At 55.2% G+C, this 19,061-nt stretch overlaps 2 protein-coding genes across 12 annotated transcripts in view; both read right to left on the bottom strand.

Annotated features, from left to right (window-relative positions):
* Positions 1-5,350: 5,350 nt before the first annotated feature.
* On the bottom strand, positions 5,351-13,142 carry LOC116484013 (cytochrome b-c1 complex subunit 10). The gene is made up of 3 exons (XM_032178615.2): positions 12,985-13,142; positions 6,736-6,884; positions 5,351-5,517 (listed from the first exon to the last, which is right to left on the bottom strand). The coding sequence occupies exons 1-2, from the start codon at positions 13,032-13,034 to the stop codon at positions 6,764-6,766; spliced, it is 171 nt and encodes a 56-aa protein (XP_032034506.1). The 5' UTR covers positions 13,035-13,142; the 3' UTR covers positions 5,351-5,517; positions 6,736-6,763.
* Positions 13,143-16,934: 3,792 nt separating this feature from the next.
* Positions 16,935-19,061, bottom strand: part of TCF3 (transcription factor 3) — a 41,876-nt gene continuing 39,749 nt past the window's right edge. For 10 of the 11 annotated variants that reach the window (XM_058428505.1, XM_058428508.1, XM_058428511.1 and 7 more), the window contains one exon: positions 16,935-19,017. The gene's annotated coding sequence lies outside the window, so the exon portion shown is untranslated. The remainder of the gene's footprint in view (positions 19,018-19,061) is intronic. The other variant, XM_058428507.1, reaches the window with a different exon arrangement.

The raw sequence follows: 19,061 nt of genomic DNA, 5'->3' as shown, positions 1-19,061 counted from the left end.
GCGCCGGCTTTGCCGCCCTCTCGGCCCCCTCCCCGCGTTCGCCAGCCCCCGCTCGGGGGGCCCGCTCCGCCCACCCGCCCGCGCGGGGCCCCGCGCTGCGCAGCCGCGGCGCCAGGCCCCCGCCCCTCTACGGCCCCGCCAATCAGCGCGCTAGGAGGGGGCGGGTACTCAAGCGGCGTGCGCGCCTGCGCCCTGTGCCTTGCGAGCTGCCAGTGCCCTGCAGCTGTGCCCGGAGCCCGCGCAGCTCCTTTCACTGTGCCCTGTTTCCCCCGGCCGCCTGGTGCGCGTGCGCGGGGACATGCTTTCGGACTAGTGGGGTCCTTTCCCCCGACCTTTCTCCAGCCCAAGTCTTGGGGACTCTGGCCCAGTGACTGGACCTCGACTTCCACGCCCTCCTGGTCTCCCAGCTTCCGAGCTTTTTATGAGCGTCCAAATCTGGGGGACATCTCCCGTGACCACCCCCTCCATGCCCCCAAGTTCCCTCCAGTAGCTTTTTTTTTTTTTTTTTTTTTGAGACGGGATCTCTGTCACCCAGGCTGGAGTGCAGAGGCGCGATCTTGGCTCACTGTAGCCTCCACCTTCCGGGTTCAAGCTGTTCTGCCTCAGCCTCCCAAGTAGCTGGTTCCACGGGCGGCTAATTTTTGTATTTTTAGTGGAGACGGGGTTTCATCATGTTGGCCAGGCTGGACTCGAACTCTTTACTTCAGGTGAACAGCCCACCTCGGCCTCCCAAAGTGCTGGGATTACAGGCGTAGCCACCGCACCCCGCCCAGCTGCTTTTTGACCCCTCAAAATTCAGGAATCTGAGCCCCCCGCTCCCCGACTCCACCCCCTGCACCTTAGTCCAGCCACCATCTCTGGCCGGGAGAGTTCCAGGACCTTCCTGTGGAATCGCCCACCCCCTGTTGTCTCCCCTTAACCCCTTCCCCAGCCAGCCAGAGGGATCCTGAAAGGGAAACGGGTGGACTGTCCCCAACCAGTTCCCCCTGACAGCATCCCTCCCAAGGCTAGGGCTGGGCAGGCCTGCACAGGTGTTCAAGGACCGAGTCTAGCTGCCGTGCTCCCCTGCCTCCAGTTGGAGACACTGTCCTGGTTCTACGGACTCCTTTGTTGACACTGGGTCCACCCAATCTGGGATGCTCTCCCGTCTGAAGATCTCATCCCATTTTCGAAGTCCCTTTAGCTGCAGGTTCCAGGGAGTAGGACAGGCACATTCATTTATTGATTGATTGATTGACTGATTGAGACAGAGTCTCGCTCTATTGCCCAGGCTCGAGTGCAATGGCGTGATCTGGGCTCACTGCAACCTCCGCCTCCCGGGTTCAAGCAATTTTCCTGCCTCAGCCTCCCGAGTAGCTGGGATTACCGGCGCTCGCCACCACGCCCGGCTAATTTTTTTTGAATTTTTAGAAGAGATGGGATTTCACCTTGTTGGCCAGCTGGTTTCGAACTCCTGACCTCAAGTAATCCGCCCACCTTGGCCTCCCTAAGTGCTGGGGTTACAGGTGTGAGCCACAGCGGCCGGCGGAATGGGCACATTTTCGGGATGATGTGCTGACCACAGAAGCACTGAATAAATCAGGATGGATGGGTGGATGATGGTCGGATGCCCCGCTCACCCCACCTCGTGGTGAGGTGAGGTGAGACAGCCAGCTCTGTCTCCTGAGAAGCTCAGTAGCTGGTTACTGGCCTGAGACAGAGGCCCCATAGCATTGGGCTGCCATGGAAGAATCAGTGCTCCCGTGGAGACAGGAAAGGCTACGCCGTGGACTCAAAGCCAGGCAGTTACACCCCAGAACCAGCCATGGTACTTGACTAGGGCAGCCAGCGCAAGGCCTGCCCCCATGCAAGGGAGATTATTATTGTTTGGAGACAGGGTTTCACTTTGTTGCCTAGGCTAGAGTGCAGTGTCGTGATCTTGGGTCACTGTAACCTCCTGAGCTCAAGCAATCTGCCTGTCTCAGCCTCCCAAAGTGCTGGGATCACAGGCGTGAGCCACCACACCCGACTGGGAGATTATTATTTATTTATGTATTTATTTATTTTTTAATTTAATTTTTTAATTTTTTTTTTTTTTTGAGATGGAGTTTCACTCTTGTTGCCCAGGCTGGAGTGCAATGCTGCGATCTCGGCTCACTGCAACCTCCGCCTCCCGGGTTCAAGCGATTTTCCTGCCTCAGCCTTCCAAGTAGCTGGGATTACAGGCACGCGCCACCACGCCCAGCTAATTTTGTATTTTTAGTAGAGACGGGGTTTCTCCATGTTGGTCAGGCTGGTCTCAAACTCCCGACCTCAGGTGATCCACCTGCCTCGGCCTCCCAAAGTCCTGGGATTACAAGCGTGAGCCACCGCACCCGGCCAAGATTATTTCTAAAATTGTGCTATGATTGTGACAGTGCACTCCAGCCTGGCTGATAGATCGAGACCTTGTCTAAAATAAGTAAGTAGATAAAAGTCTTTAGAATGGCCAATTCCAGGCTGGGCGCGGTGGCTGCATACCAATGTGAATGTATTAAAACACTTCATTGCACACTTTAAAATGGTTAATTTTATGTTATGTGAATTTCACCTCAATAACAAAAAAAGTGACCCGGGACATATCAAATGCACACAGGAGCCCATTTGGAAGGGGCTCACGATGGCCAAACAGAGAGGACAACTTGAGCAACAAAATTAAAGTTTATAAATGATTTATACTCTGTAGAAAAAATGTCATCAAGGCCGGGCGTGGTAGCTCATGCCTGTAATCCCAGCACTTTGGGAGGCCGAGGCGGGTGGATCATGAGATCGAGACCACCCTGGCTAACACGGCAAAACCCCGTGTCTACTAAAAAATACAAAATATTAGCTGGGCGTGGTGGCGGGCGCCTGTAGTCCCAGCTACTCGGGAGCCTGAGGCAGGAGAATCGCTTGAACCCGGGAGGTGGAGGTTGCAGTGAGCTGAGATTGCGCCACTGCACTCCAGCCTGGGCAACAGAGCGAGACTCTGTCTCAAAAAAAAAAAAAAGAAAAAGAAAAAAGAAAAACTGTCCTTGAGTGGATGCCGGTAGAAACAAATGACTGAATAAATGGCTAATGGGGCCAAGAGACTGCTCCTCTTTACAGCGGGTGACTCAGCGTGGCAATAAACCCAGGACCCCATCCACCAGGCTAACTCCTGTCACCTCCTGGGCTGGCGAGGGCCTCAGTGCCACCATGCTGAAGTCTCTGCCTTCCCTTCCAGGACTTAAGTGCCAGGACAGTAGATACAGAAATAGGCAGGGGAAGCTCATTGCTACTGGGGTCTGGTAACCTACAGATTCAGGGCTTAAGTCACACAATTTCTTTTTTGAGACAGGGTCTCACTCTGCCACCCAGTCTGGAGTGCAGTGGCACAATCACGGCTCACCGCAGCCTCAAACTTCTGGGCTCCAGCGATCCTCTCACCGTGGCCTCCCAAAGTGCTGGGATTACAGGTGTGGGCCACTACACTTAGCCCGCAGACAAATTTTTTTTTTTTACTTTTTATATATTTTTTAAGACAGAGTCTGGCTCTGTCACCCAGGCTGGAGTGCAGTGGTGTGTGAGCCACCACGCACAGACCCCTGGCCAATGTTTTTTTAAAAATCAGAACAAAATCTGGCCGGGCACAGTGGCTCCCGCCTATAATCCCAGCACTTTGGGAGGCCGAGGTGGGCAGATCACCTGAGGTCATTTCAAGACCAGCCTGGCCAACATGGCAAAACCCCATCTCTACTAAAAATACAAAAATTAGCAGGGCGTGGTGGCAGGCACCTGTAATCCCAGCTACTCGGGAGGCTGAGGCAGAAGAATCGCTTGAACCCTGAAGGCAGAGGTTGCAGTGAGCCAAGATCATGCCACTGCACTGCAACCTGGGTGACAGAGTGAGATTCCATCTCCAAAAATAAATCAATAAATAGGCTTGGTGCAGTGGCTCACAGCTGTTAATCCCAGCACTTTGGGAGGCTGAGGCGGGCGGATCACCTGAGGTCAGGAGTTCAAGAGCAACCTGGCCAACATGGTGAAACTCCATCTCTACTAAAAATACAAAAAATTAGCCAGGTGTGCTGGTGGCACACCTGTAATCCCAGCTCCTCTGGAGGCTGAGGCAGGAGAATTGCTTGAACCCAGGAGGCGGAGGTTGCAGTGAGCCAAGAGCGTGCCACGGCACTCCAGCCTGGGCAATAGAGCAAGACTGTCTTTAAAAAAAAATAAGTAAAATAAATTTCTGTTGTTTGAGTCATGCAAAATCTGTGGTATTTTGTTATGGCAGCCCTAGCAGACTGAAATAATGGCTATTTCCGTCAACACACTTATGTATGCAGACGGTATGTCTAGGATTTTTTTTTTTTTTTAAATTGAGTCTCACTGTGTTGCCCAAGCTAGAGTGCAGTGGTGCAGTCTCGGCTCAGAGATTGGCAACAGCTGGAAAAAACTGGGCAGCTGTATCAGGGAGTGTGACTTTGTACCATATTCTCTTTTTATACCTGTTCATTTTTTTCATTTTTTTTTCTTTTTATCAGAGACGGGGGCCTCTTTGTTGCCCAGGTTAGTACTGAACTCCTGGTTCAAGTGATGCCCCTTCCTCTGCCTCCCAAAGTGTTGGGATTGCAGGCATGAGCTACCACTCCCAGCCTGTTCATTTTTGTACCCCTAATGTATGGTCTGAAATGTCTACCAATTCTGATATTCTCCCCTTCAAAACACAGAACCTCATTCTCCTCCCTTTGCATGTGGGCTGGACCTTGGGGGCTTGCTTCTGATAAACAAGGTGTGGTGGAAGTGACCGCGTGAGACTTCTCAGGGTGGGTCATAAAAGCACTGTAGCTTTCTCCTTCCTCTCCCTTGGTTCACTTGCTCTGGGGAAGGCAGAGGCCATGCTGTGAGGATGCTCAAGCAGCTTTGTGTAGGGGTCCCCATGGGAGGGAACTGCGGCTGTCACCGACAGCCCCGTGAGGACACTGGCTTGGAAGTGGCTCCAGCCCCAGTTGAGCCTTCCTCAGACGAAGTGGCCTTGGCTGATGTCTTAACTGCAACCTCATGAGAGACTCTGGGCCACAACCACCCAGACACGTCACTCCCAGATCCCCGACTGACACAAACTGTGAGATAGTGAATGTTCGTTGCTTTAAGCCACTACGTGTGGGGTAACTTGTTAAGGCAGCAATGGACAAGCATACTGCAGCTATTACTTATGAAACAGTTTAAATAAGCAGTTTCTGTCAGCCACTGGAAAACTCTCCTAGATTTGCAACATTCTGGAGCTGAAAGGACGCCTGGGTCACCTGTGCCACTCCAGCTACAGTCACAGTAACCACGCCACCAGCACGACCAACATCCGGGCACGGAGCAGGTTTCAGTGACGTTTAATGCAACGTGCATTAAAATATCCAAGCTGTTTTCAGAAACTTAAGAAGCCTGAAGTTGAGCCGTGGATCTCCTCTTGTCCATCCTGAGGCTTGGGCTGCTCCAGATGCAGCAGGCGCTGAGGTGGGAGGAGCTGGCGCCACCAGGCACCTGGAGGGAGAGTGGACGAGGCAGGGTGAGTAGAAGTGTCCCTTCCAGGCTGGGCGCAGTGTTTCACGCCTCTAATCCCAGCACTTTGGGAGGCCGAGGCGGGTGCATCACCTGAGGTCAGGAGTTTGAGACCAGCCTGATTAACATGGAGAAACCCCGTCTCTACTAAAAATATAAAATCAGCCAGGTGTGGTGGTGCATGCCTGTAATACCAGCTGCTTGGGAGGCTGAGGCAGGAGATTCGCTTGAACCCGGGGGGTGGAGGTTGCAGTGAGCCAAGATCGTGCCATTGCACTCCAGCCTGGGCAACAAGAGCGAAACTCTGTCTCAAAAAAAAAAAAAAAAAAAAAAAATTAGCTGCTTGTAGTGGTGGGCACCTGTAGTCCCAGCTACTTGGGAGGCTGAGGCACAAGAATCGCTTGAACCCGGAAGGCAGAGGGTGCAGTGAGCTGAGATCGCGCCACTGTATACCAGCCTGGTAACACAGCGAGACTCTGTCTCAAAAGAAAAAGAAAAAAAAAAAGAAATGTCTCTTCCGTATGAAGCTGGCTGCAGAAGTGGCCCAGGACAAGAGCCTGGCAGGAACACCAATGCAGCACAGGCCCCGGGCTCCATGCAGTAGGGAGGAACACAACCAGAGCAGGGCTCTGAGGCCCAGGTTCAAACAGTGGCATGGCCTCAGGCCTCAGGCCGGCACCTGGAAAATGGGGGTGTAAGAGCAGGGCCACGTGGGACTGTCATGTGGGCACTGGGCAGATGCCACAGGCACTGTGGTTAAGAGGGCAGCTGGCACGCTGGAGAAACACGTGGACGCGTCCAGGGCCTCATAGGGGCTTGCAAGAGCGCATGGGGGGGCCAGCCACTGTGGGCCAGCCTCCACCTTCCCCATCTGTCTGTAACATGGGCCCCCACCCAGTTCAGGCTGGGGTGCCCACTGAGATGGAAACAGGGTCTGCCTCGAAGACTAACTGGGATTGTCCAGAGAGAGGGCAAGGCCCATGCCCCAGTCACACAACCCAAGGCTACGGGGCGGACAGTTCTGTGCCCGTGGGCGGGAGATGCCAGAAAGGGCAGCCAGGGCCCCGCTCTCGAATGCAGAGGCCTCTCCAGGGGAAACAGTGAGGCCTGCCGCCCTGGCTCTGGGAGCCTGGAGAACCCACTCTTTGGCCGCCATCCGGCCACCATGCAGTCCACCCACCGCAGCCCACTGAAACTTACCAGAGGGGTCTGTGAAGGGTTTGTGTAATTAAGTATCCTTCTTAAACTTGCCATTGATGTAAGGTACCCAGTCCAGGATCAGCCGCCAATCGGTGGCCCACACCAGCCCCACCGCACCCACAGCGCCCCACATGTAGGCCGTCGGGATCCTGCAAGAGGAGAGGGGATGGTCAGGCCTGCTCTGGACGCTTTCTCCAAGACCCTCTCCTGCCCACCCCTGGCCCCCCGTCCTGAGCCGTGATGGGTGAGGCACAGACCTGGCACCTGTGCCCGCCCAGTGCTGTGGGCCCTGCAGGCTGGCACCAGCAGCACAGGCCCTGCCCACACTGCCGGCTCTCAGGAAGCCAGTAACTGTTCAAGGGGCTGCCGTGGTGGGAGCGGAGCTGGGGAGAGGCTGGGCCTGGGGCATGTGTAGGTGTTTGTAAGTTTGCAACCACCATGATGATGGGTCCGGTCTGCTGCAGTCTGCAGAAATTCATCCATCCCCGCCACAGCTGCAGGACTCAGGCAAGTGCCGCCATCACAGTCCCTGTTCCCAGGTGAGGACACCAAGCAACAGACAGGGCGAGGCCCCTCACCTGAGGCCACACAGCTGGTGAGGATCGAGGCCTCAGGTTCCAAGCCCACGCTCTTGCCCACCACGGCACACGCTGTGAGACTTCCCCCGAGTTGCCTGGGACCAGCAGATTCTAGGAAGGCCCAGCAAGCCCACCTGCTGGCGTTCAAGCCCTCGCACAGTGTGAACTTGGGCACAGGCTTCTTTTTTTTTTTTTTTGAGATGGAGTCTCGCTCTATTGCCCAGGCTGTGGAGTGCAGTGGTGGGATCTCAGCTCACTGCAAGCTCTGCCTCCCGGGTTCACGCCTTTCTCCTCCCTCAGCCTCCTGAGTAGCTGGGACTAGAGGCGCCCGCCACCACGCCCGGCTAATTTTTTGTATTTTTAGTAGAGACGGGGTTTCACCGTGTTCGCCAGGATGGTCTCGATCTCCTGACCTCGTGATCTGCCTGCCTCAGCCTCCCAAAGTGCTGGGATTACAGGCGTGAGCCACCACACCCAGCCGGGCACAGGCTTCTAATGCACAGAATGCAGCACGAGCAATGAGGCCTCACTGCCGAGGTCAGGTGACAAAAGACTGGCTTCAGGCACGGAGGCTCACAAGGAGAATCCCAGCACTTTGGGAGGTTGAGGCAGGAGGCTCACTTGAGCCTGGGAGTTTGAGACCAGCCTGGACAACAAAGTGAGACCCCATCTCTACACAAAATTAAAAAAAAAATTAGCTGGGTGTGGTGGCACATGCCAGTAGTCCCAGGTACTAGGAAAGCTGGGGCAGGAGGATCTCTTGAGCCCAGGAATCAGAGGCTGCAATGAACTGTGGCTACACCACTGCCTTCCAGCCTGGGTAAATATGAGACCATATCTCAAAAAAAATTAAAATTAAAATTAAAAAAGAAAAAGAGGCTGGGCGTGGTGGCTCACACCTGTAATCCCAGCACTTTGAGAGGCCGAGGCAGGTGGATCACATGAGGTCAGGAGTTCAAGATCAGTCTGGGCAACATGGTGTAACCCCGTCTCTACTAAAAATACAAAAATTAGCTGGGCGTGGTGGTGGATGCCTGTAATCCCAGCTACTTGGGAGGCTGAGGTGGGAGAATCGCTTGAACCCAGGAGGTGGAGGTTGCAGTGAGCCGAGATTGCACCATTGCACTCTAGCCTGGGCGACAAAGTGAGACTCTGTCTCAAAAAAAAAAAAAAAAAAGAAAAAGAAAAAGACTGGCTTCCATCCTGGGCACCTTTGTGCAACCTCTAGCTGCCTCTGGAGAAGCCAGCTGCCATGCTGTGAGCTGCCCTATGAAGGGACCCACATAGCAGAGAACTGATGGCAGCCTCCAGCTAACAAGGAAATGAGGGCCAGGCATGGTGGCCCACACCTGTAATTCCAGCACTTTGGGAGGCCGAGGTGGGTGGATCATGAGGTCAAGAGATCAGGACCATCCTGGCTAACATGGTGAAACCCCGTTCTACTAAAAATATAAAAAACTGGGCCGGGCACGGTGGCTCACGCCTGTAATCCCAGCACTTTGGGAGGCTGAGACGGGCGGATCACCAGGTCAGGATATCGAGATCATCCTGGCTAAAACGGTGAGACCCCCGTCTCTACTAAAAATACAAAAAATTAGCCGGGCTTGCTGGCGGGCGCCTGTAGTCCCAGCTACTCGGGAGGCTGAGGCAGAAGAATGGTGTGAACCTGGGAGGTGGAGCTTGCAGGGAGCCAAGATCACGCCACTGCACTCCAGCCTGGACGACAGAGCGAGACTCTGTCTCCAAAAAAATAAAAAAATAAAAAATTAGCCAGGCGAGGTGGCGGGTGCCTGTAGTCCCAGCTACTTGGGAGGCTGAGGCAGGAGAATAGCATGCACCTGGGAGGCGGAGCTTGCAGTGAGCTTAGATCATGCCATTGCACTCCAGCCTGGCGAAAGAGCGAGACTCTGTCTCAAAAAAAAAAAAAAAAAAAAAAAAAGGGAAGAAAGAAATGAGTCCAGCCAACAACCCCGTGAGTGATCTTGGAAACGGATCTGCCCGGTCATACCCTCGGATGAGACTGCAGCCTCACAAGAGAGCCCGAGGAGTGGACTTGGTGCACCCAGTGAAACTGTGAGATAAGGAGTATTTGCTGGTTTAAGCGGCTAATTTTGGGAGACCATTTCTTATGTACACAGCACTAGATAACGATTGCAGGTCCCACTGCTGGCCAACAGAGGGCTGAAATTAAAATCCAATTCCGGGCGGGGTGCAGTGGTTCACACCTGTAATCCCAGCACTTCGGGAGACCCAGAGGGGCGGATCACCTGAGGTCAGGAATTCAAGACCAGCCTGGCCAACATGGTGAAACCTCATCTCTACTAAAAATACAAAAACTAGCCCGGTGTGGTGGCGCGCACCTGCAGTCCCAGCTACTGGGGAGGCTGAGGTGGGAGAATCACTTAAACTCTGTAGGTGGAGGTTGCAGTGAGCCGAGATCGTGCCACTGCACTCTAGCTTGGGCGACAGTGAGACTCTGTGTCGGGGAAAAAAAAAAATCCGATTCACCTCCCTGGATCACAGCGAATCACACAGCTGGGATGTGGGGGCGGTAGGGGGCGCTCCTCCTGGAGGCGAATGAACAAACCCTGCCCCCATTGCCCCAAGGGGCCTCACCAGAGACTCTCCAAGTGCAGGCCAGGTGCCCGCTCACCAGCTGGGGGCACGCACAGCTGCTCCTGGAACCTGGCTCGGAGGCAGATGCCACCAACAAGGCAGGAATCTTTGCACCTGTGTCTTGATGGCATTCTGGATAAGTTATTTATTTATTTATTTATTTATTTATTTAGAGATAGAGTCTCGCTCTGTCGCCCAGGCTGGAATGCAATGACACGATCTCAGCTCACGGCAACCCCCGCCTCCCGGGTTCAAGTGATTCTCCTGTCTCAGCTTCCCATGTAGCTGGGATTACAGGTGTCCACTACCACGCCTGGCTAATTTTTGTATTTTTAGTAGAGACAGGGTTTCACCTTGTTGGCCAGGCTGTTCTCGAACTCCTGACCTCAAGGGATCCACCCACCTCAGCCTCCCAAGGTTCTGGGATTACAGGCATGAGCCACTGCGCCCAGCCCTGGGTTATTAATCACCAGAGAAGCCTGCTCATACATATGCCCAGTGGGCTGGCCTCCGCCTCCCCTATCACCCTGGTCACCCCATGTAGGACCCTGTGGATTTGGACAGTGTGGGAACAGCCCACAAAACCTGATTTCCACTAGCCACTGAGGAAGGATGTACAAACCATGACCACACTGACCAACGCCCTCGTCGCCACGACAACCCCTTCCTCAAAGCAAGCCCCAGCAGGGCCCAGAAGGGGTGTGGACTGCAGGGTCCCCAGCTGGTGAACTGTGGCCCTCTCAGTCCTGAGTCTGAGACTCTGAGACACAACCCCACAGTGCCTCCTGGGGATGAGACCTGCTCCCTAGCCTCCCAAAGCCACTGCCTGGTGGCACAGCCCTGCACGGCCCCTCGCACGCAGGTGTCTGCATCCCTTCCTCTCCCACTTCATTATTTTAGGTCAGCCCCACACCACAGGTCTCGTTTCTTTACTTTTCCTTGCCCACCAACCAGAATGCCCACCCACAAGGGTTCGGTCTATTGGCGTGCCTCTAACACATAGTAGGTGCTCAATAAATGTTGGGCTGGGCACGGTGGCTCACGCCTGTAATCCCAGCACTTTGGGAGGCCAAGGCAGGTGGATCACGAAGTCAGAAGATCGAGACCATCCTGGCTAACACAGTGAAACCCCGTCTCTACTAAAAAATACAAAAAAAATTAGCCGGGTATGGTGGCGGACGCCTGTAGTCCCAGCTACTTGGGAGGCTGAGGCAGGAGAATGGCATGAACCCAGGAGGCGGAGCTTGCAGTGAGCTGAGATGGCGCCACTGCACTCCAGCCTGGGTGACAGAGCAAGACTCCGTCTCAAAAGAATAATAATAATAAATTTAAAAAATAAATAAATAAATAAATAAATGCTTGCTGTTGGATGAAAGCACGGATGACAGGTGGTCCCCGCTGTGACTGAACACAGAAGTGGACCTGCTGCACCCGGGAGGGGCTGCATTGGCTACCATGGGCCGCTGGGTGCTCAGCTAGGAGCGGCCTTCCTCATCCCAGGCCTGAGTTACCTACGCTGTAAAACGCCACCATCACGTTCCACTTGAAGGTCCCAGTCAGCTCCACCGTGCAGACCCTGTCCCCAACCTGTCCCCCAGTCTGGGATGGAGGAAGTATGTTCTGGCTTCCGGACACACTCCCAATCATAAGCCTTTGCTTTTTCCTTTTTTAGAAACGGAGTTTCGCTCTCGTTGCCCAGGCTGGAGTGCAATGGCACAATCTCAGCTCACTGCAACCTCCACCTCCCGGGTTTGAGTGATTCTCCTGCCTCAGCCTCCCAAGTAGCTGGAATTACAGGCACGCGCCACCATGCCTGGCTAATTTTGTATTTTCAGTAGAGACGGGGTTTCTCCATGTTGGTCAGGCTGGTCTCGAACTCCTGACCTTAGGTGATTCGCCTGCCTCAGCCTCCCAGTGTTGGGATTACAGGTGTGAGCCACTGTGCCCAGCAGCTCTAAATTTTTTTGTAGAGACAGGGTCTTGCTGTGTTGCCCAGGCTGGTCTCAAATTCCCAGGCTCAAATGATCCTCCCACCTTAGCCTCCCCAGTAGCTGGGACTACAGACAGGTGCCACCATGCCCTGATAATTTTTTGTTTTGTAGAGATGGGGTTTCATTGTGTTGTCCAGGATGGTCTTGAACTCCCAGGCTCAAGTGATTCTCCTGCCCGGGCCTCCCAAAGCACTGGGATCACAGGCCGGAGCCACTGCGCCCGGCTAAGGCCTTGCTGCTTTTTTTTTCTTTTTTCTTTTTGGGACACAGTCTCGTTCTGTCGCCCAGGCTGGAGTGCAATGGCGCAATCTCAGCTCACTGCAACCTCCTCCTCCCGGGTTCAAGCGATTCTCCTTCCTCAGCCTCCCGAGTAGCTGCGATTAGAGGCACCCACCACCACGCCTGGCTAATTTTTGCATTTTTAGTGGAGACGCGGGTTTCACCAGGTTGGCCAGGCTGGTCTCGTACTCCTGACCTCAGGTGATTTGGCCGCCTCGGCCTCCCAAAGGGCTGGGATCACAGGCGGGAGCCGCCGCACCCAGCCAGGCCTTGCTTCTTAACACTCAACGTGGAAACACCAGACAACCCGACGGAGGCCACCCCCAGCCCGGCTTCTATGGGCGCCACCCCTATGCAGTCCCGCTGCCCACGTGGGCTGAGGCGCAGCTGAAGCTTTCACGCTACTTGTCAAAAATCATAAAAACCAAAATAGTGGCAAAGGCCGAAAATGCGCGTGCTGGGCTGGGGATCGGGACTCGGCGCCTTCTGGGCGTTTCCGCCCAGGGGGTCACCATTCGGATACCCCGGTAGAGATGGGGAAACTGAGGCTTGGAGCGGCCTAGCCGCGGAGCCGGGCATGCTGGGGTTTGGCCTTGGGTCCGCCACGTCCCGTTCACGCCGGGACGCGCCGCTCCGCCTCTCGCCCTCAGTTTCCCCCTCTGTCACCGGGCACAAGGGACCTGGGCCCTGCCCGGCCCCCGGAAACGCGCAGAAATATGGAACGCAGCGGCGCGGGGCTGGGCCGAGGCGGGAGCGCGGATGGGGCCACGGGGCGGCGTCCTCACCAGTTCTTGACCAGCTCCCGGTAGCGCGGGCCCAGGAACCGGGTCACCATCGCGGCGGAGTCGCACCCTCAGGGTCACCCTGTCCGGCTAACCCGGCCACACTGCGCAGGCGCGGCTGCGGCGCGCACGCGCGCGGGGAAGGGGGTGGGGGGGAAGAAAAAAAAAAAAAAAATCATCCGCCGCTGTGCGCGCAGACCCGGAAGCCACTTACAGTAACTTCCGGCGAGGGTTGGACGACCACGGAGAGGTGGCCCGGAGTGGGCGGGGTTAGGGCGGGGCTTTCTGGCCACGTGGTCTGGTGGCCGATTGTGCTTCTGGGCTCCGCCGGGCTACCTGCCAGTGATTTTGTGCGCCTAGTATGTGCCAGAACGTTATTTACAATGAAGGAAACTGAGGTCCAGCGGGGAAGGGTCTTGCGCAGAGTCACACAGAGGGGAAGAGCTGGGACTGGAGCCCACTTTTGGAGGCGTCAGGCGTTGTTCCTGATTCGCTGTAGGACTTTGGTCGAGCGGCAGTGCTTCCCTGAGCCTCAGTGCTGCCCGTTGCTTGGAGGCCCTGTCGGAAATCTCTTTGCCGGTTTTCGTTTGCGAGCCTGGGTTATTCCTCATTCCGGCAGCAGAGGGAGGCCTGGCTCCGTGCATGGTGAACGTCTCTGGATGCTCTTAGCTGATGACAGGCAGGTCTTTCTGCCTCCTTTCCACCGCACCAGGCTCGCTTGGGCTCGCCTTTCTCCAGTCCCTGCTTCCTCTGCTCTCCCACAACCCGGCGCAGCACCGTACATGCTCACTCAGCTCCCAGCCTCCAGCCTCCCCCCTGCACACCGGGCCGGTGTGGGCAGAGGGGAAGAGGGGCATATTCCCAGACACCGCCATTGCACTTTTGTGCCTTTTCCCCTATTTTCAAGAGTTGCCTTCCTCAGGAAGCCCTCCTGGACTGCCTGACCCACAGGCACCTTTACAGCGTGAACGGAAAGGCCATAGCCTAGACGGGGCACTGGGCGTGATTTGTCTCTCGGGCGCCAGAGTCACTTGCAGGCCTCGTGATAAGGAATGGACACCATGGGTTCGTCTGCCCACCCTGGCCTGTCCTCCTGGTATCAGCCCCTCAGTACTCTGCAAGCCTGCAGCTCTCTGGGGGCTGCGGGTGCTAACCCATCCCTATCCCTGGTTAAGGACTCAGAGTGGGAGCCGGAAACAGGTTTTGGACACCACAGTCTGGGCACTGTTTTTTTTTTTGTTTTTTGTTTTATTTTGAGACGGAGTCTTGCTCTGTGGCCCAGGCTGGAGTGCAATGACGCGATCTTGGCTCACTGCAACCTCTGCTTCCCGGGTTCAAGCTTTTCCTGCCTCAGCCTCCCAAGTAGCTGGGACTACAGGCGTGAGCCACCACACCTGGCTAGTTTTTCTATTTTTAGTAGAGACAGGGTTTTGCCATGTTGGCCAGGCTGGTCTTGAACTCCTGACCTCAAGTGATCCGCCTCCCAAAGTGCTGGGATTACAGGTGTTTGCCACCGGGCCCGGCCCTGGGCATTGTTTGTAGAACTTTCCAGTTGCCTTGCGGTTTTTGAGCTTGGGATCAGAGAGCACCTGAGTAAGACTCTTCCCATTGGTGGAAACTTAAAAAAGTGGGATGCAGGGGCTGACATAGAGACTATTAAGAGAAAGGACAGGAACACAAGGGCTGCTGGAACGTCAGCCCAGAGTTCCCAGATGCCACAACGTAAGAGTTCACCAGGGGCCGGGGGCGGTGACTCACGCCTGTAATCCCAGCACTTTGGGAGGTCGAGGCGGGCAGATCACCTGAGATTGGGAGTTTGAGCCCAGCATGACCAACATGGAGAAACCCTATCTCTACTAAAAATACAAAATTAGCCGGACATGGTGACAGATGCCTGTAATTCCAGCTACTTGGGAGGCTGAGGCAGGAAAATTGCTTGAAAACCCGGGAGGCAGAGGTTGCGGTGAGCCAAGATCACGCCATTGCACTCCAGTGTGGGCAACAAGAGTGAAACTCCGTCTCAAAACAAAAAAAAAAGAGTTCACCAGAGACAGTGACATAAACAAGAGCTGGGAGATGGAGATTTGTAATGACACCTGGATTCAGCTGTGCCTGAAGCCATTCAACATGATATAGAACTTCCTTTTTGTTTCTTGAGCCGGTTTTTGTTATTTTGTTGGACCATCTGGATGTCCCCTCCACCCCCCGCCCTTTTTTTTTTTTGAGACGGAGTCTCGCTTTGTCGCCCAGGCTGGAGTGCAGTGGTGCAATCTTGGCTCACTGCAAGCTCCGCCTCCCAGGTTCACGCCATTCTCCTGCCTCAGCCTCCCGAGTGGCTGGGACTACAGGCACCCACCACCACGCCTGGCTAATTTTTTGTATTTTTAGTAGAGACGGGGTTTCACCGTGTTAGCCAGGATGGTCTTGATCTCCTGATCTCATGATCCGCCCGCCTTGGTCTCCCAAAGTGCTGGGATTACAGGCATGAGCCACCGTGCCCGGCCCACCCTTTTTTTTTGAGACAGGTTCTGGCTCTGTTGCCCAGGCTGGAGGGCAGGGGTGCAATCACAGTTCACTGCCACCTCAAGCGATCCTCCCACCTGAGCCTCCTAAGTAGCTGGGACTACAAGTGTGTGTCACCAGGTACAACCAATTTAATTTTAATTTTAATTTTTTGAGACAGTCTTGCTCTGTCACCCAGGCTAGAGTGCAGTGGTGCAATCTCAGCTCACTGCAATCCCCACCTCTTGGGTTCAAGCTATTCTCCTGCTTCAGCCTCCCAAGTAGCTGGGATTACAGACATGCGCCACCATGCCCAGCTAATTTTTGTTTTTGTATTTTTAGTAGAGACGGGGTTTCGCCATGTTGGCCAGGCTGGTCTTGAACTCCTGACCTCAAGTGATCCACCCGCCTCAGCCTCCCAAAGTGCTGGAATGACAGGCGTTAGCCACCGCGCCCGGCCAATGTATATTTTAAAAGTTGTTTTCCAGCATGAATTTAGAGGTGAGCTGGGTAGAGTGGTGGACAGGGCTCCCCCTCAGCACCTTCTGTCAACTCCTGGCCACTCTCTTCCCCTTAAAAATTATAGACATGGGGTCTCACTATGTTGCCCAGGCTGGACTGGAACTCCTGGCCTCAGGCGATCCTCCCACCTCAGCCACCTGAAGTGCTGGGATTACAGGCGTGAGTCACTGTGCTGAGCCTTCTCCTCCCTAAGACACTTGTGCGCCAAAGGGCTCTCACCTGGGGGCTACCCCCTTCCAAGTGGCCAGGAAGGCACTCCTTCCACCCCAACCCCGTAGGGGAGCAGGGCAGTCCAGCTGTGTCCTCGCAGAGATGCAGCGGGGGAGTCCCTAGGCACAGCAGCAGATGCCAGTGGGCACTTTGGGATGAGCAGCGCCCCCACAGGTCCTGCCACACCCCTTCCCCCTGAGAGCCCTGTCCATGGGTTCCGTGGGTGTCCGGTTGGAAGTCGCGAATGCCGCACTAAGGAATGTGGAGTCGATGCTGCCAGCAACAGGGAGCCGTGGAAGGTTTCAGAGGGGCAGTGACAGGCTCAGACTTCGAGCAGACTCTGGAGCAGGAAGGGGCAGTGAAGTGGGATCCAACAGCCCGGGGCGACGTTGGGAGATGGGGAGGACCACAGGTCCTGGATGGTTCCTACACGCCCAAGTGCAGCCCCCAGGGAGCTGCTTTTCCCCAGGAGCCAATCCTGCTTCCAGGTGGCCTGGAGCCCTGAGTACACGTGCAGGTTCCCAACCACCCTGGGAGCTGTGGGCTCCTCAGAGTGAGGAGTCGCTTCGAGGAAGCTCAGTGCACAGGGCGGACCACGGTCCTTGCTGCACCCGAGGTGAACGTCAGGGGCCGAGAATTTAGGGCGAGACCTCTGACCCTGCCCCCCACTTCCCTTCCTAAACACGTGACACCAGAAAGAACCCGAGGACTGCAGAGCATTGTTATAAAATGTCACGTTTATTGCTACAGTGCTGTTATATACAGGACAGGTCTCTGAATCCACTTGAAAGAGGATCGTTTAAAAGTCCCAATAATCCAGCCAGCTGTGTTGACACGTATAAAATTATTTTCTTTAAAAAAAATTTTTTTGAAAACCATCTTGAGGCACTCAGAGCACACCCCCCCCCCCCCCCCCATAATTGTGGTCCCCCAGAACTGCTGTTTCTTCCTCCTTGCGGTGGGTGAATCTCGTTTAAATTCTATGCAGAACGCACAGTTCCAGAGGCTACGGGGCCACTGCCCACCCAGACCCAGGGGCAGCGCCAGGAGCAAAACGAGGGAGAGGCAGGTGCCCTTAAGAGATCAAACCCCCGGGGAGCAAGGGAAGCCTCCGAGAAGGGAGAGACAGTTGGACAGCCCCTCCCCTCCGCCTGGCTGGGACTGGGGGCAGATCCCAGGCCTTGAGCTGGCCTTGCGGTTTCCCTTGAATCTGCCATGGGGCCCAGGGTCCCAAGCCAGTCTGGGGAGGGGAGTCAGGCAGTCCAGGCTCTCTTGGGGGTAATGGTGGGAGTCTCAGGGGTGGCACGGGGGGAGACGCCCGACCTGCTGCTGGGGTGAGCACAGCCAGCCCAGGGGTTCACAAGGCCTCAATGCAGGGAGGAGCATGAAGGGCACATGAAGGCGCCCAAGCTAGCCAGGCCCACACCTGGGCGCCACAGTGACCATCGCCGTACTTCGTGTGGAACTGGACGGGATCCCAGGGTAGGAGACTTGCAGTTTTAAACCCAAGACAGTCCCCAGACAGCTGGGAAGAGCTGGTTACCCTCATGGCAAAGACCAGAAAAGGGGTCCTGGAGAGAGGCCTGGGTGCTGGGACACGGGACACAGATGGGCCCGAGGAGCCACCCTGCTGGTCCTGCAGCAGGGTCGGACGCGCAGCCCAAGGCCTTCATGGGGCTCAGACCAGCCACCTCCAGGCGTCAGTGGCTCCAGCCACTCTTGCCCTTGGACCCCGCAGAGGGAGGGCAGCAGGTGTGGCCCCAGGCCCAGGGATGCTCCCCAGCATTGGGGGAGGCCGGCCAGGCCCCTGGCATCCTGTCTACGTCACGATGGCCCTCCGGTGTAATGGGGACATGCTGGGGGGTGGGGGGTGTCCTGTGCTGGCTCCTGAGTGGCATCCCCTCAGCCAGAGTGCAGAGCATGAGCCTGTGTCCCTGGGGCAAAGGAGTGAAGGGCAGGGTGTCCATGAGGTCCCCAGCACCGGGCTCCAGGGTGTGGTCCCCATGCCAGGGATTACTGGTCCCAACAAAATGCCCCATTTCAGAGAGGTGTGCAGGTTCCAAGGGAGAGCAGCTTAGGGGGGCCTGGGGAGGGCATCATGTGGGGTAGCCCTGGGGGCCAGAGCTGCTTGGCAAAGTCACCTGGGAGGGTCAGAGCCACCTTGCTGACGTCCCTTCCCCCAAGCCCAGGTCAGCCCCCTTCCTGAGGGGAGAGAATGCGGCAGGGAAACCCCAAGGTGCCTTCATCAGGGAACGCCCACGCATCACTTTCCACATGACAAAACCAAGAGAACCCCCAACATCAAAAAAACAAAACACCTGCCGCCTGTCCCCGTTCTGTCTGTGTGCAGTGGCTTCCGGGGGGGGCAGGGGGGCTCAGGTTTACACGGGGTCTTTTTAATACAATGTTTAATCATCTGGTTGATCAGGAAATGCAATGCTCAGTCTAGGAACAGCAGCAGAAATAGCGAGAGACACGGGACTTTTATACAAAAAAATTTGTTGCTTACAAAACATATGCAAAAAAAAGCTTAAAAAAAACCAGAGACCAAAGGCAGCATTCTTGCTAATTTTCATCTACATTAAGAAAAAAAAAATCTTGTAACTAATGTTCTTTTTATTTTCCTTAAAAAAAATATTTTGCTTAGGCACAATTTGCTGGTGGCTTTTGAAGAATAAGCCAGGATTCCACAGCATCCCCCTTGAGTGATATGTTTCCATTTCTCCGCTTTTTATAGTTAAGGCATTTTTTCTCTTTTCTGACAAAGCGTATGTTTTGTTGCTTGCTTTCAGGTTTTGTTTACTGGAAAAAAAAAATGCTCCTGTCAGCCCAGGCAACAGGGCCAA

Source organism: Hylobates moloch, unplaced genomic scaffold (genome assembly GCF_009828535.3).
Source record: "Hylobates moloch isolate HMO894 unplaced genomic scaffold, HMol_V3 SCAFFOLD_15, whole genome shotgun sequence".
Lineage (NCBI taxonomy): Eukaryota > Metazoa > Chordata > Mammalia > Primates > Hylobatidae > Hylobates > Hylobates moloch.
This window is presented reverse-complemented; position numbering and strand designations above follow the sequence as displayed.